The 13,647-nt window shown below is 33.2% G+C and overlaps 1 protein-coding gene across 2 annotated transcripts in view; it reads left to right on the forward strand.

Moving 5' to 3' along the window:
- The window catches only part of MMUT (methylmalonyl-CoA mutase), a 43,409-nt gene extending 29,965 nt beyond the window's left edge, over positions 1 to 13,444 (forward strand). For both annotated transcript variants that reach the window (XM_069065777.1, XM_069065778.1), the window contains exons 9-13: positions 3,409 to 3,524; positions 5,529 to 5,660; positions 6,797 to 6,944; positions 9,318 to 9,485; positions 12,475 to 13,444. In XM_069065777.1, coding sequence (XP_068921878.1) covers positions 3,409 to 3,524; positions 5,529 to 5,660; positions 6,797 to 6,944; positions 9,318 to 9,485; positions 12,475 to 12,603 — 693 coding nt within the window. In that variant the 3' untranslated portion in view covers positions 12,604 to 13,444. The remainder of the gene's footprint in view (positions 1 to 3,408; positions 3,525 to 5,528; positions 5,661 to 6,796; positions 6,945 to 9,317; positions 9,486 to 12,474) is intronic.
- Positions 13,445 to 13,647: the final 203 nt, after the last annotated feature.

Consider the following 13,647-nt stretch of genomic DNA (forward strand, 5'->3'; position numbering starts at 1 on the left):
CATGTTGTGAAAGAAAAAACAAAAGCAAGAAAAAAAGCAAAAGAAAATAGGCTTCTGTCTGCACTCAGAGTTCATCAGTTTTCTGTCTGGAGGGTGATAGCATTTTTCATCATGAGTCCTTTAGAGTTGTCGATCAGAATAGCAAAGTCAAAAATAATTTTATATTTTTCAACTAATTAAAGACTATTTTCACCTCTAATACAAACTTTTTTGAACTGAGAACACTCATTCACAATTTACAATATTTAAATTGTCTGGCTTTTTTTTTGTTTTATTTTTAAAACTACATTTAGGTGAGTTTTGTTTTGTTTTGTTTTCCCTTTTTGATATGGGAACCAGATAATTGTAACCAACTACTAACCCACTGTCAATGATTGTAATGTGACTTTGATCTTGACTTAAGGTTTAGCTCCTGAAGGAAATGAATATTTGAATCTCTGTACTAGTTTAATCCAAGGTGTTTGCAGGTGCAAACTTTCACATGAGATGACTAGCATGCAATTCATGTATTTCAAGGATAATGGCAATGTCACAAAACAGTTATTTGAAAATAATTGATAGGATTGATTTTAGTCAAATGCCTTAAATCTTTCCCCTACACTTTTTGCTGTTTTCTTTTCCAAAGCTGCTTTTAACTTTCCCTATCATAGCTTTTAAATTTGGTGTAAGGTTTCTTCAGATGACATAATGAAAACAACTGTCTTCTTGGAAAACTTAGGAAAAGCTAAGTTTTTGTTGTTCTCTTCATATATCATATATGCTTCCTGATAATTGATATATATATATATATATATATATATATATATATATATATATATATATATATGATTCCTTTCAGTAAGCTCTTTGAAGAAAGGTCCTTCCTCATTTTTGTACATATATCCTTAATGCCCAGCATGACCCTTCCACATAACAGAAACTTGTTTAGTGCTTCATCAATGAGGAAACTAAATAGAGATAAGTGTCTTTCTTAGGCTCACACAGCTACTAATTGTTAGAGCCAGGATTCAGGCCTACACCTCTTGATTCCAATGTTGTAAACCACACTACAACAAATTGCTTCCCTGAAATAATTATCAAAATTTAACCAAACTTTTAAACTATTGATGCAAGAAGATAACTATATTGAAATAAGAATATTTTACAGGTGCTGAAGTTTGGGGGTCAAAAGTGTGGTCCAAATGACTTTGTTCAACAAAGATGCTAGCAGAGCATTGTCTGGAATGTCATCTTCATGTATTGGAGGAGTTCTGTTCCTTGAAACTATGAAAAGAAGTCCTGAGCTCCTAAGCTTTGACCTATTTTTAATTAAAAAATACATCTATTGTTTTTATATCACCTTCATTTCCAAATATCTTTTTCCTACCTTGCCCTCCTAAGAAATCCATCTATTCCTTGTAACAAAGAACAAAGAAGAAGAACAGTTTAAAGTTCAATTTAGTCAAAACTAACCAGCACATTGACCAAGTCTGACAGTATATGGCCGTAGTTCCCCTTGTATGCAAAGAAAGAAGAAATGTACTTTTTTTCTTCTTGTTTTCTGAGCTAAACTTGATCATTATATCACTCCATGCAGTGTTCACATTTTGCTTTCTGTTATTTTCATTTTCCTTGTAATCGTGTATATTGTTTTCCAGTTTCTGTATATATTTTACTTTCCATTGATTCCTGTCAGCCTTTCCAGGAATTTATGAATTCCTCATTTTCTTTCAGTACAATAGTATTTCATTACATTCAGTCCCACAATTTGTTAAGCTGTTCCCTGATTGATGGACATATACTTTGCTGCCACTTCTTTGTGCTCACAAAAAGTGCTACTATAAGTAAGCATTTTGGTGAATATATGATTATCTTTTACTTCCTCAAGATATATCATATGCCAAATAGTGCACTGTCTGTGTCAGAGTATGGACATTTTTGTTGCTTTTTAAAAATCATAATTTCAAATTGCTTTCTAGAATTGAAACAAATTCATAGCTTTTTCAGAGTTGTATTAATTTGCCTCTCATCTCACAGACCACCCCAACACTCACTTCCTACTTTTGTCGCTTTGCTTCCTTATTGAGTATGAGGTTCTTGTAGACTATACCTACCTGATTTAAGCTGGTCTTGTGATTCAGATTCAGGATTAGGATGAAATGAGATACTTGCAGACCATCTAGCAGTTAACAAAAGGGAGGTGCACTTAGGCATAGCATGTAAAGGATATTCAGAAAGAATATAGCACTGGTTCATGTAGGCTTGGTCCTGTTAGACTCCATATGACAACTTATTGGGTCAGAAAGGTGTATTGACTTAACATGGCTTTGGGACATCTGTCAAGTCTGAAGGGCAATATCTCCTTGTGGCCTGCCCTTTTTATATTCCGCAAGAATGAAAAGCATTACTGCGTTACAGCTTGCTCTTGATCCTTTAAGTCTCAGGGACACTTTCTCCGCCTTTAAGGAAAAAAACAAGCCTAGTTTGCATGTCAGAACTTTAAGTGACTAGGGTGCTGCAGCAAGGTGTTAGTTCTCTGGGATAATCAAGTCTCAAGGAGAATTTTCCTGCCTTTTAGGGCAAATAAAAAAAAATAGCTAGCCTAGCCTACGTGATAGATATTACTCCTACCAAAGAAGTGAATCCTCAGAGTTGTTCTGATTTATGTTTCTCTTATTATTTGGAAGAAACTTTTCATTTAATAGTTTTTTTTCTTTTGAGAACTTTTTGTACATGACCTTTGAATAATGGTGGCTGAGGAATAGCCTTTTGACTGTGTTTTGGAAAAAAAAAGTATTTTTCTAAGTGTGTCTGAAATACAGTTGGCTTATATTTTATTTTTCTTGTTTGCCTTTTTTTTAAAAACTTGCTATCTTAAAACAGAAGGAGTTTGTAATAACACAGTGAATGTAACCACCAATGTCACTGTGACTGTTGGTTATTCTTAAATATTATAAAATGTGTCAGTTCAAAGTCTATTATTTAACCTTCCTCATTATTCACTTTTAGCATATCTTTGAAACACTCAATTCAGAGTGCATTTTTATCCCAGTGTGTTTGCATTATTCAAATACAAGTCATATAATACTAGAGGAGATGATACCATTATTTATTATTTCCCTTTGGTTTTCAATGGAATGAATTAGTAGTAGTTTGTCATAATTTCTGTGGTTTTCTTCTATTTATGTGACTTTAGTACCAGTGTATGTATGTGTATGTGTATGCATACACACACACAGATATTCTTTTCAAATTAAGTCATTATCAATAGTTGAATGCCATTCCTTTAATTTACTTCATTTTCTCTTTATTAATGATACTTTATTGTTGTAGAAATCAGGGAAAACTTTTCATTGTCTCTGGTTCTCTTAATGTATGCTATGCTTTACATCTGCCTAATGTGTGCCTTTCTCTGACCTCACCCACAAGGTGAAAGCCAGCAGAAATCAAGAAGCAGCTAAAAAATGTCTTGCTGCACTAACTGCTTGTGCTGCCAGTGGGGAAGGAAACATCCTGCATCTTGCAGTAGAGGCAGCCCGAGCAAGGTATGTAGCAGTAAATTTGGAGATTTAAAATAGTCAGAATTCACTTTTGTATGTTTTTGTTTTATAAGAACGTTCTTAAATACAGGAGTTATCCATTAAATAAAGCAGAAGTCTGTATATCATCTGACCCTTAAATAATATAAAGGAAACCAAAAACATTTTTTTTGTTTCTTATAACTATTTTTGAGGATCGTTAAAATATTCATAATGAAGCATTTTTTCAGTAATTTTGGTGGAATGCATAAAATTTTAATTTTAGATTACATTTTGCTATAGTTAAGTTTTTTTTCTTCCTTTTTTTTCTTTTTTACTTTTTTTGGAGGGGAGAAGGTTTAGGGTTAAGTAACTTGCCCAAGGTCACACAGCTAGTTTTTTTTGTGTTAAGTTCCTGAGACTAGATTTGAACTCAAGTCCTTCTGACTTGAGGGCTGGTGCTCTGTTCACTGCACCACCTAGCCACACCTTACTACAATTAAATTAATTTGAAACTATTGTCATAAGTTATTTCATTAGCCTGAAAAGATTTGTAGGTCATATTGTAATATTTCAGGTATATGATCAAGAATTATTCCAATCGCCTTGATGTGCCTTTAGCCAAATGACTCTTTTGACAAGTGATAATTTTTTGGCACATTGTTACTGAGCTCGTTCTTTATCAACCACATCAACTAGAACAAGAAGGTTAGAAAAGTGTGCTATTTATCATATGTTGGCATATTTTGAGTCTCTTTTCAGCCCATGAACTTGGTTGGGCATTTATCCAAAGCAACTCTGTTATTTATATGGAAAGACAGATGATCAGTTTTTCATCATGCTACATTTCCATGGAAAATGTCTAACCAGTAAAAGAAAAAAATATAATTAATACTTATGATTTTGGGCAAGTAAATACCTTCCTGTTCCTCAGTTTCCTCATTTTAAAATGTGAGCATTGGACTAATCTTTGGGGTCCCTTTTAGCATTAATACTCTTTTAAGAAAGCTATCTTTGAATCCAGTTACTGAACTCAATTTTGTTAGCTATAGGAGAGTTTAGTGAAATGACCCCAAAAGCCTATATTACTTTTTTGTTAAAATATGCCACTTAGCCTTGGGAATTGCAAAGCATTTTTTCTGTGAATTTTTTAAATATAGGAAACAATGAACTCTGCTGTGAGATAAATCAGTAAAGTTACTATTAAAGTTGTTCAAAGTTGGTATGAGGAGGAAATCTAGGGATTTGTGCCTCTTTCTTATAGAAAAAGAAGTTCACTTGAAGGTTAATGTAGTTTGCCACTATACTCTGAATCTTTTTTTTGTTGTGACCTATAGCATATTTGTTATTTTATCACTCAGAATCTCTTGGGCAGAACTGTCAAAATTCATGAAATAATGTATGAATTTTAATGTGTATATACATTCACCAGAGCATAGATTATTATTACCAAACTTTTATTAATCCAGAATTCCATCGTATTAGAATTTACTATGATGCTTCATGTATCTTGTACAGTGATATCCATCAATTAATGATTTGCCACTAATTTATCACACTATCATACTAACACCTAGCTTTCAAGGTATGATTGTCTAAGAGACAGTAGTCTAATAGAATTTTCCTTAGCAACTTAGTGTTTTGAGTAACATTAAATTGCACTAATAAAAGTAAGGGAGAACATGTAGAATTTCCATTTTCAGACAATTTCATTCAAGAAATTTATTTTAACAAGTAATGACATATAATTATTGGTAAAAGCAAAATTATTTTTTGAGGTGAATGATTTTTTTCCTTATACTCTTTAAATGCTTGGATTTAAAAATACCAATATAATTGTCTTTCTCAGTTTTATGGTGTTAAGTTCATTGGGTAGAATGGATAATTAAAATATATTTCTTTTATATATTTTTATAGTTTTCAAGTTACCTTTTTATGTAGGCAGTAAGATTATTGTCATATTTAGTTTTATGGTAACTATTTTCATCTTCAAAAATAAAAAATGTTAAGACCTTTCATTGTATATTTTAGATGTACAGTTGGGGAAATAACAGATGCAATGAAAAAAGTGTTTGGTGAACATAAAGCTAATGATCGATTGGTGAGTGGAGCATACCGCCAGGAATTTGGAGAGAATGAAGAAATAACCCTTGCTGTTAGTAGGTAAAAATTTGAAATTTCTCAAAAGTATCCAATAACCATATTTATGTTTTCTCAGAAACAGACCATAAATAAGCATGTCAAAGACAGTCTTCTCTATGGCCCATAAATACTGAAAAGTCATGAAACAGTGCCCATAAAACTTGTGGAAATTTAGGAAATGTTTCTACTCTGCCATCTTGGCTCCACCCCCTTGGAAATTTAGGAAATGTTATGAGGTTCTATATCTACGCTTTTAAACTCAGCAATTTTATTTGTCTTATTTTTGCCAACCAGTTAAATTTACTCATACCATTTTCTCTTTGTATATTTAAAAGTTACCTTTCAAAATTTAATTTTTATGGTCAAATGATATCTATGAATTACCTGTCTACTCAGAATTTTCTATAAAATATGTCAAGTGACAGCCTCTTTTCCCCTTCCCACCCTCCCACCCCCACAAACGAGTACTTACCATCTAACTTACCCTGGATGCACTACTCACTCATCTCCACAGGACTTTTTTGTACCCCTGTCCTTGCCCCCTTCAGCTCCCTTTTTAATATGTCATCTTCACCTATCAGATTGAAAGTTTCTTGAAGGCAGGACTGTATTTTTTTCTGCCCAAATTTGTATTACAGTGCTTAGCATAGGCTGGCACATAGTCAGCACTTAATAAATGCTTCTTGATTTGAGTTAACTTGATGTGTGTTCTCCTAGAAATCAAGTGACCTTGGTTCTAACCCAGATTCTTCTACTAGCTAGCTATGTGACTTGAGAGAAATGCCTTGATTTTTTTTAATTAGAAAAATAATTTAGTTTACTCATCTGTAAAAATGAAAAGTTATTAACTGGATGATATCTAAGTTGCCAAGTTACCTGTTTCCTCTGTTCTGCATATCTGTGATCTTCTCCATGTTGGAAATAGATCACTGTGTTCTAAAGTGTTACAAGTCTGTCCTTTCAAACTTTCTTGGAACTGTTTAGATTTCAAAAGAAATTTCTTACTGAAAATAAAAATAAAAATAGAGCATCAACCTACTAATAACTAACCAGTTGAAAGACTGTTAATAAACTTGAAAGATTTTCAGTAATAAATTACAGTTTGTATAATGTTCTATTGAATAATCAGTTTGAATATAGTTATTACTGTTCTTTAGGGTCCAGAAGTTCATGGAATGTGAAGGGCGTAGACCTCGTCTTCTTGTGGCAAAAATGGGACAAGATGGCCATGACAGAGGAGCAAAAGTTATTGCTACAGGTTTTGCTGATCTTGGCTTTGATGTGGACATAGGCCCACTTTTTCAGGTACTTAAAAAACATAAGGAAATTTTTAAAAAGAATATCATGGTATGAATTAGAGTTAAAAAATCTAATGAGGAAATTTTCTTAATAAGGAAATGAAGGTAAGAGTCAGGTTGTAAACTTGCAGTGTGAAATCAGCAGAAGTTATGAGTCAAGTAGATAGTGAACTGTTTACAGTTTTTGGATTAAGAGAATTGAATTTCATTGTGATAAGAAATCAAGGATAAATTCAATATGGTTTAATTGTATCTGAGTTAACTTGTGCTTTTGGGGAGGCAGCAGGATATAATAGAACATTAGGCTCTAGGAAACACTAGGACTCCAGTTCTGGTTCTTTTACTAATTACAGGACTATGAGCAAGTCATCTTCAGTTTTCTATTGCTCATTTTCCTTCTTACTAAATTAGGGGCTCAGGCAAGAACTAACTAAAGTTCTATACAGATCTAAAATGTTAAGATTCTAATCAGATATTTTGGAAATAAATATTAATTCATATTTAGTTTTCAAGATATTTACTAAGTTTATGTAATTGGCAAAGATTAAGGACCTCATTTTGCCATGTGTTGCAAAGTGAACTGATTTTGTTTTTGCTATTAGGCATAAAATTGACTTTGATTCACATTACATATGCCATAAGACTTCTGCATCTATAGAACCTATCACATTTCCTTGGACATAATAAATTTATGTGTTACTTAACTGACTAAGCTTTCTGAATTTTTTGTATCTAGAAATAATGAAAAGGAGAAAAATGGCAATAATCATTCTTTTCTAAATGACAGGGATCTATTATCATCAATATTTATTGAATGTTTATGTACATTTTTTCCAGGCTGCTTCTCCACAGCAGGCTTCCTTCCCAGGATGATGGCTGCAGACATTGACCTGGAAGCACTGCTATTCCAAAGGCTCTTAGATTCAGGGTCCTGATCTGTCTCCATTAAGGTCTGAGGGTACATAGTAGTCAAGGTGGTGGTGGTTTGACTTGACTTGACTGGCACATGCTTCCTCCTGTCTCTCCCTTAGGATGCTACTCACCTACTACTCCCCTGAGGCCATATTCGGAGCCAGGAAGACCTGATGGAGATAGCCCAGGACTCTGAACCTAAGAGCCTTTGGAATAGCAATGCTTTTAGGCCAGTGTCTGCAGCATCATCCTGGGAGGAAACTTTCCCACTCTACGGAGATGCAGCCTGGCAAAAATATTCCTGTAGGTGCTACAGCTATAGGTACTGAAGTCCCTGAAAAGAAAGTTCTTGTCACCAAAGGCCTTCACATTATCAAATAGTACATTATCAGTAACTAATACAATTCTGTCAGTGGAAATGATGTTTAAAAAGAGGCATTGCCATTTACTTTGCCTCTGACCACCAAGGAGTAATCCTTCTAAAGGTTTCTGAGTTGAAATGTTCTATAAGGGTTTCCTTAATGAGAATGTGAGCTATATGAGAGTCAGGATATCTTTTGTATTTACAACTCCAATGCTTTGCCTTTGTTTCATTCAAGACCTAGCTAAAACCCCACCTTCTAAAACAAGTCTTTCCTGATCTCTCTTAATCTTAGTGCCTTCCCTCTGTTGATTAATGCCAATTTACCCTGTATAAAGCTTGTTCGTACATAATTGTTTGCATATTGTCTCCACCGTTAAACTGTGAGTTCCTTGGAAGTAGGTACTAGCTTTTTTACCTTTCTTTGTATCAGTGCTTAGCACAATACCTTCAACCTAATAGGCACATAATGAATATTTATTGACTATTATTTGACTGAATAAGCTTTTAATAAATATTTTATTCATTTATTCATTTTATTTATCCCTAAACTATTTATCTTCCTAATAGAACTTAAGGTACTTTTGGGGAAAATATTCTAAAGAACAGTAATATCATTGGTAGAGTTTTAATCTGTGAATTAAGCCAAGTTTGAATGTATAAGATATTAATCCTAAGGCATTTCATGCATCTGAAATATGACATGTACTTGAATGTTGAATTAATAAAATGTTAAGTTGGGTTAGGTACTAGACCTGTGATTTCATTGATGTAAGTAATTCCAGGGTGAGGAAACATCTTCCAATAAAGATTAGCTCGTTGTCTGCAGCTTTATATAGTTTTACAAACTTGTCTAGGGCATTGAAAGGTTAGATAACCTGCCCAGGGTTATTTCATCACAGTAGGAATTTGAACACAGGTCTTCTTGACTTCGAGGTCAGTTCTCTTTCTACTCTGCTGCCAGGCCATTACTAGGAAGTAATATTTTTAATCCACTCAAGGTTTTCTTAGGAAATGTTTTTGCTTAAGTGGTATATACCATTCATAATCACTTCTAAAAATCTTTACCTAAAAATAATAATGATTTACTGTACTTTATTTGTTTAGACTCCTAAGGAAGTGGCTCAGCAGGCTGTGGATGCAGATGTTCATGTTGTAGGTGTGAGTACACTAGCAGCAGGTCATAAAACCTTGGTTCCAGGTCTCATCAAAGAGCTGAGTGCTCTTGGACGGCCGGATATTCTTATAGTATGTGGAGGAGTAATACCACCTCAGGTAATCTTCATCCCCATCTGTTTTTTTTTTAAAGCAATCGGGGTTAAGTAACTTGCTCAAGGTTACACGGCCAGTTATTTTGTGTGGGTGCCAAGTATCTGAGGCTGGAACCGATCCCGGGTCTCCTGACGCCGTGGCTGGCACTCTTACTCACTGCACCACCTGGCCGCCCCAATCCCTATCTGTTTTAAGTAAAATTTTGTAGATGGGACTTCTTAGTAAAGACAACTCTCCTACAATTCTTGTGTTTACTGTATTCTTTTATTGAAGATCAAATTTATCGTAGAAGTGAATCTATGAAAGGGTTTCCTGAGGATATTACTAAGTTATATCTAAGGACTAAAAAGCCTTTTGTTCTACTCTGCAATGGAACTTTCCTGTGGGTGTTATCTCCTTCCGTTAGAATGTGTGCTCCTTGTAAGCAGAGACTGCATTGCTTTTCTATTTGTATTCCAGTGCTTAGCATAGTGCTTGCCATGTATTAATTGCTTAATAAATGCTTTTCCATGACATTCTTCAGAACCTAGAAGAGGTTAATAGCACAATATTCTATCAAATTATATTCTAATTTATTTATGTAACTCATTTTGACAACTTAATAGGGCTTGTAAATATAAAATATGATTCTGCTTTGTTTCAAAAATAGCTGACATACTAAATGCTTATATTAAAAAGTTGTGACATGAGATAGATTTTTTTTACCACTTTTAAAGGAATTATAGTTTCCTATTTGAATCAGTCAAATAATTATTAAGCACTACTTTACACAAGACACTGCATTAGGCACTTTGTACAAGTACATAGAGCGAAATAATCTTTACTCAGTAGTAAGCTCATATTAAAATGGAAACAAGTATATGTTTGTATCTTGTACATGTGTGTATATATGCAAATGCATATAATAAGTATAAAGTTACTAAATACATATGTATGTATACATTCAAATTAGTTAAATACAGGGTAGTTTGGATGGGAAAAAGTAATTAGCAGTTGATGGGAATCAGGAAAGTCTTCATGCAAAAAATGGTACCTGAGCTGCATCTTACACAAAGAGAGGGATTCTGTGAAATGGAAATAAGAAAGAAATGCATCCCAGGTATGTGGGACAGCCCAGTCCAAAGGCATGGAAATGGGAGATAAAATGTCATGAGTGAGGACCAGAGAGAAAGCCATTTTGACTTGCAGCATATGACGGAATAATGTCCAATGAGACCAGGTTTTATAGGACTTTAAAAGCTAAATATAGGAGTATGTACTTAATTGACAGGGAAACCCAAACCATTGACCCTCATTTTCATTTTAGGTGAGATACTCTGAACATCTTAACAATCCTTTCTGTATAGAATAAAGAAGGTGAAAAATAGCTCCTTTCTCCTTATCCAGGCCATGCTGACACTTTGCCTAAACTTTCTTCATGCACTGAAGAACATAAAGGAAATTTGGGTATTCTGGAGAATGTCAATACATAGTCAAAAGAAATTTGCCCTAGCTCTGCTCATCTCCTCTAAGAAAGCAGATATCACCTTAAATGAACAGTCCGTGCTCTTCATAGCCTTGCTATTTCATATTCACTGTGCTTTCAAGTGGCATGAGATAAAAGACTATTTTTTTTTCTATAAGCCAGAATGGTATGTGGGGGATTGACTAGAATGGAAGGAAGTTCTAGTCAGAAATTATGCAGCTACCCTTTGTAATTTCAATAGAATGGAGTGGAGGAAAAAAGAAATGACATATTACCCTGACAAAAAGAGAACACATACCACAATGCACTCCTTTATCCTTATACTCTTTTAAGATGCTAACAGTCAAATATCACTTTTACATCATTTATCTAATTTACCTTTCATTATACATAGGAAATTCAGCAAAAAAAAGATTGTGAAATGAGATAATGTATATCAATGAGCAAGCAGCATAGCTTAATGTTAGTGACATTATGAGGACATAAAATAAAGTCATATTTATCTGATTTATCAGAGCCTACATTCCACTAGCTTAACCTTTGAGAACCCAGGACACTGTAATGAGGTACTGGGTGAGACTTTAGGATTTCAAACAATATTTTATTTTTTAAAAAACAGAATTACAGTACAACTAAAGAATTTTATACTACCTTAGAACTTACTGTGATGAAAATTGATGTTTTGAAGTTTTAATTAATATCCTCTCTAGATCAAAATTAAAGAAAATAACTTGACAGTCATGAAAAGAATATAAGGAAAATGAAAAAGAGCTAATGAAAGGGAGGTTTTTATTTTTGTTTAAAATCTTTTAAGTTCTCTTTAGATGTTTTTTTAAAGTTATGTTCCCATAAGTTTTGTTTTATAAATGTAAGTTCTTTCAGAAAATAGCTTTATATCTTATCCTATATATGCTGATTGTTAAGGAGTCATGTAACATTAGAATTGGAAGTAAATTCTGAGTGCCATGGAAAAAGAGCTACAGCTAAGAGAACTGAAAATTATCCCTTTCCAATAAAAGAAGACTAGCATCAGATTTTTACAGCAAATCTAAAGGTACTCTGAGTATATTTTTTCCCCTCATCTGACTTCCACCAAGTTACATGAGGGAGAAAAGGAGACTTTTGGAGACAATTAGGTTAAGATCTTTATGGGAAACTACTTTTGAAGTGAATCATAGAATAATAATGATGTTTATGTAGTTAGTCAATAAAGATTTATTAAGTGCTTACTGTGTGTCAGCACTGTGGTTAAGTGCTGGGGATACAGAGGAGCAAAAAAAAAAGTGGTGTGTTTCAGTTCTATAGAATGACTGCAAATGTCACAAGATAAGTGAAAGGTAGCAGAAATCAAAGTGAATGATTACTGTGGTTTAGATGTGGGTTTGGAGTAGTGAGGACAGAGATGAAACAATAAATTCATGGTTCTTATTTCCTTAATGTTCTTTACCATTAAAGACTACTGTTAGAATCAATTGAATCAATAGAATCTGTTCCTTGCTACCTGAATTTTAAAATTTTTCTCAACAGGATTATGAATTTCTGTACAGTGTTGGTGTTGCCAATGTATTTGGTCCGGGAACTCGGATTCCAAAGGCTGCAGTTCAGGTGCTTGATGACATTGAGAAATCCTTGGAAAAGAAGCAACAGTCTATGTAATATCAAATATTTTATCTTACTGTGTGGTCAAATTTCTATTATTAACTCTTGATTAATGAAGAGAAAAAAGATGTTTAAAAATTATCTATGCCACTTTACTCTGAGAAAGTTTGAAATCCAAAGTCTTGTGAAAATTATATAATGTTGATATATATATATATATATATATTTCATCTTACAGGTGAAAATCTGTTGGTTCTCATAAAAATGCCCTTTAAGATTCTCCCAAAAACCCTGGATAATTCAAATTATATTTAAATTATTCTGTTTTGAATTACTTTTTCCTCATTGATCCATGTCTGTTCATATATAATAAATCTTCATACAAAAGGAAAATTTATCAGTCCTGATCTTGATTTCATAATTACATATTTATATGATTTAGTTCCTCTGATGAAGGACACTTATGTAATGTAACAATAGGTGAAATCAATGGGTGGAATTTTACACTGAGGTGAAATTTGGCTCAATCTAAGGAAAAACCTCCAAAAACCAAGTTGTTGATAAAAAAAGAATGGGCTCCCATTTCTGGAGATCTTTAAAAAGGAGACTGGATGATTTGTCAGGATTACTATAAAGAGAATTGATGCTTCATTTGGAAGTAGTAGGAGATTACATTTGAAAACCAGTCCAACTCTTGTATTTTGTTATTCTATGAGTAATACTGAATAATATGGTAGAGAATTTAGTTGAATCAGAATTATAAACTAATTATGGGAGAAATTATTCAGAGATATTTTTTTTCTTTTGCAGTTTGTTATCAAATGAGGTAATATATGTGAAAATGCTTTGTAAACTGTCAGATGTCATACAAATGTAAGGCATTAAAATGTTGATAGCATTTATTTTTAAATCATTACATTTTCCATTGTGTCCCACCTCCTCTTATAATAAAGTATAAAAATCAGCATATATAGGATAAGATATAAAGCTATTTTCTGAAAGAACTTACATTTATAAAACAAAAGGGAAAAGTCATCAAAATTGATCAACATATTGAAAACCTGTTACATTCTGTGGACTGTGAATATCTGTAGTCCTCCA

The sequence above is a fragment of the Petaurus breviceps genome, unplaced genomic scaffold (assembly GCF_028583685.1).
Source record: "Petaurus breviceps papuanus isolate PSGF00001 unplaced genomic scaffold, PetGlider_PUasm1.0 90701, whole genome shotgun sequence".
In the NCBI taxonomy this organism is placed as follows: Eukaryota; Metazoa; Chordata; class Mammalia; order Diprotodontia; family Petauridae; genus Petaurus; species Petaurus breviceps.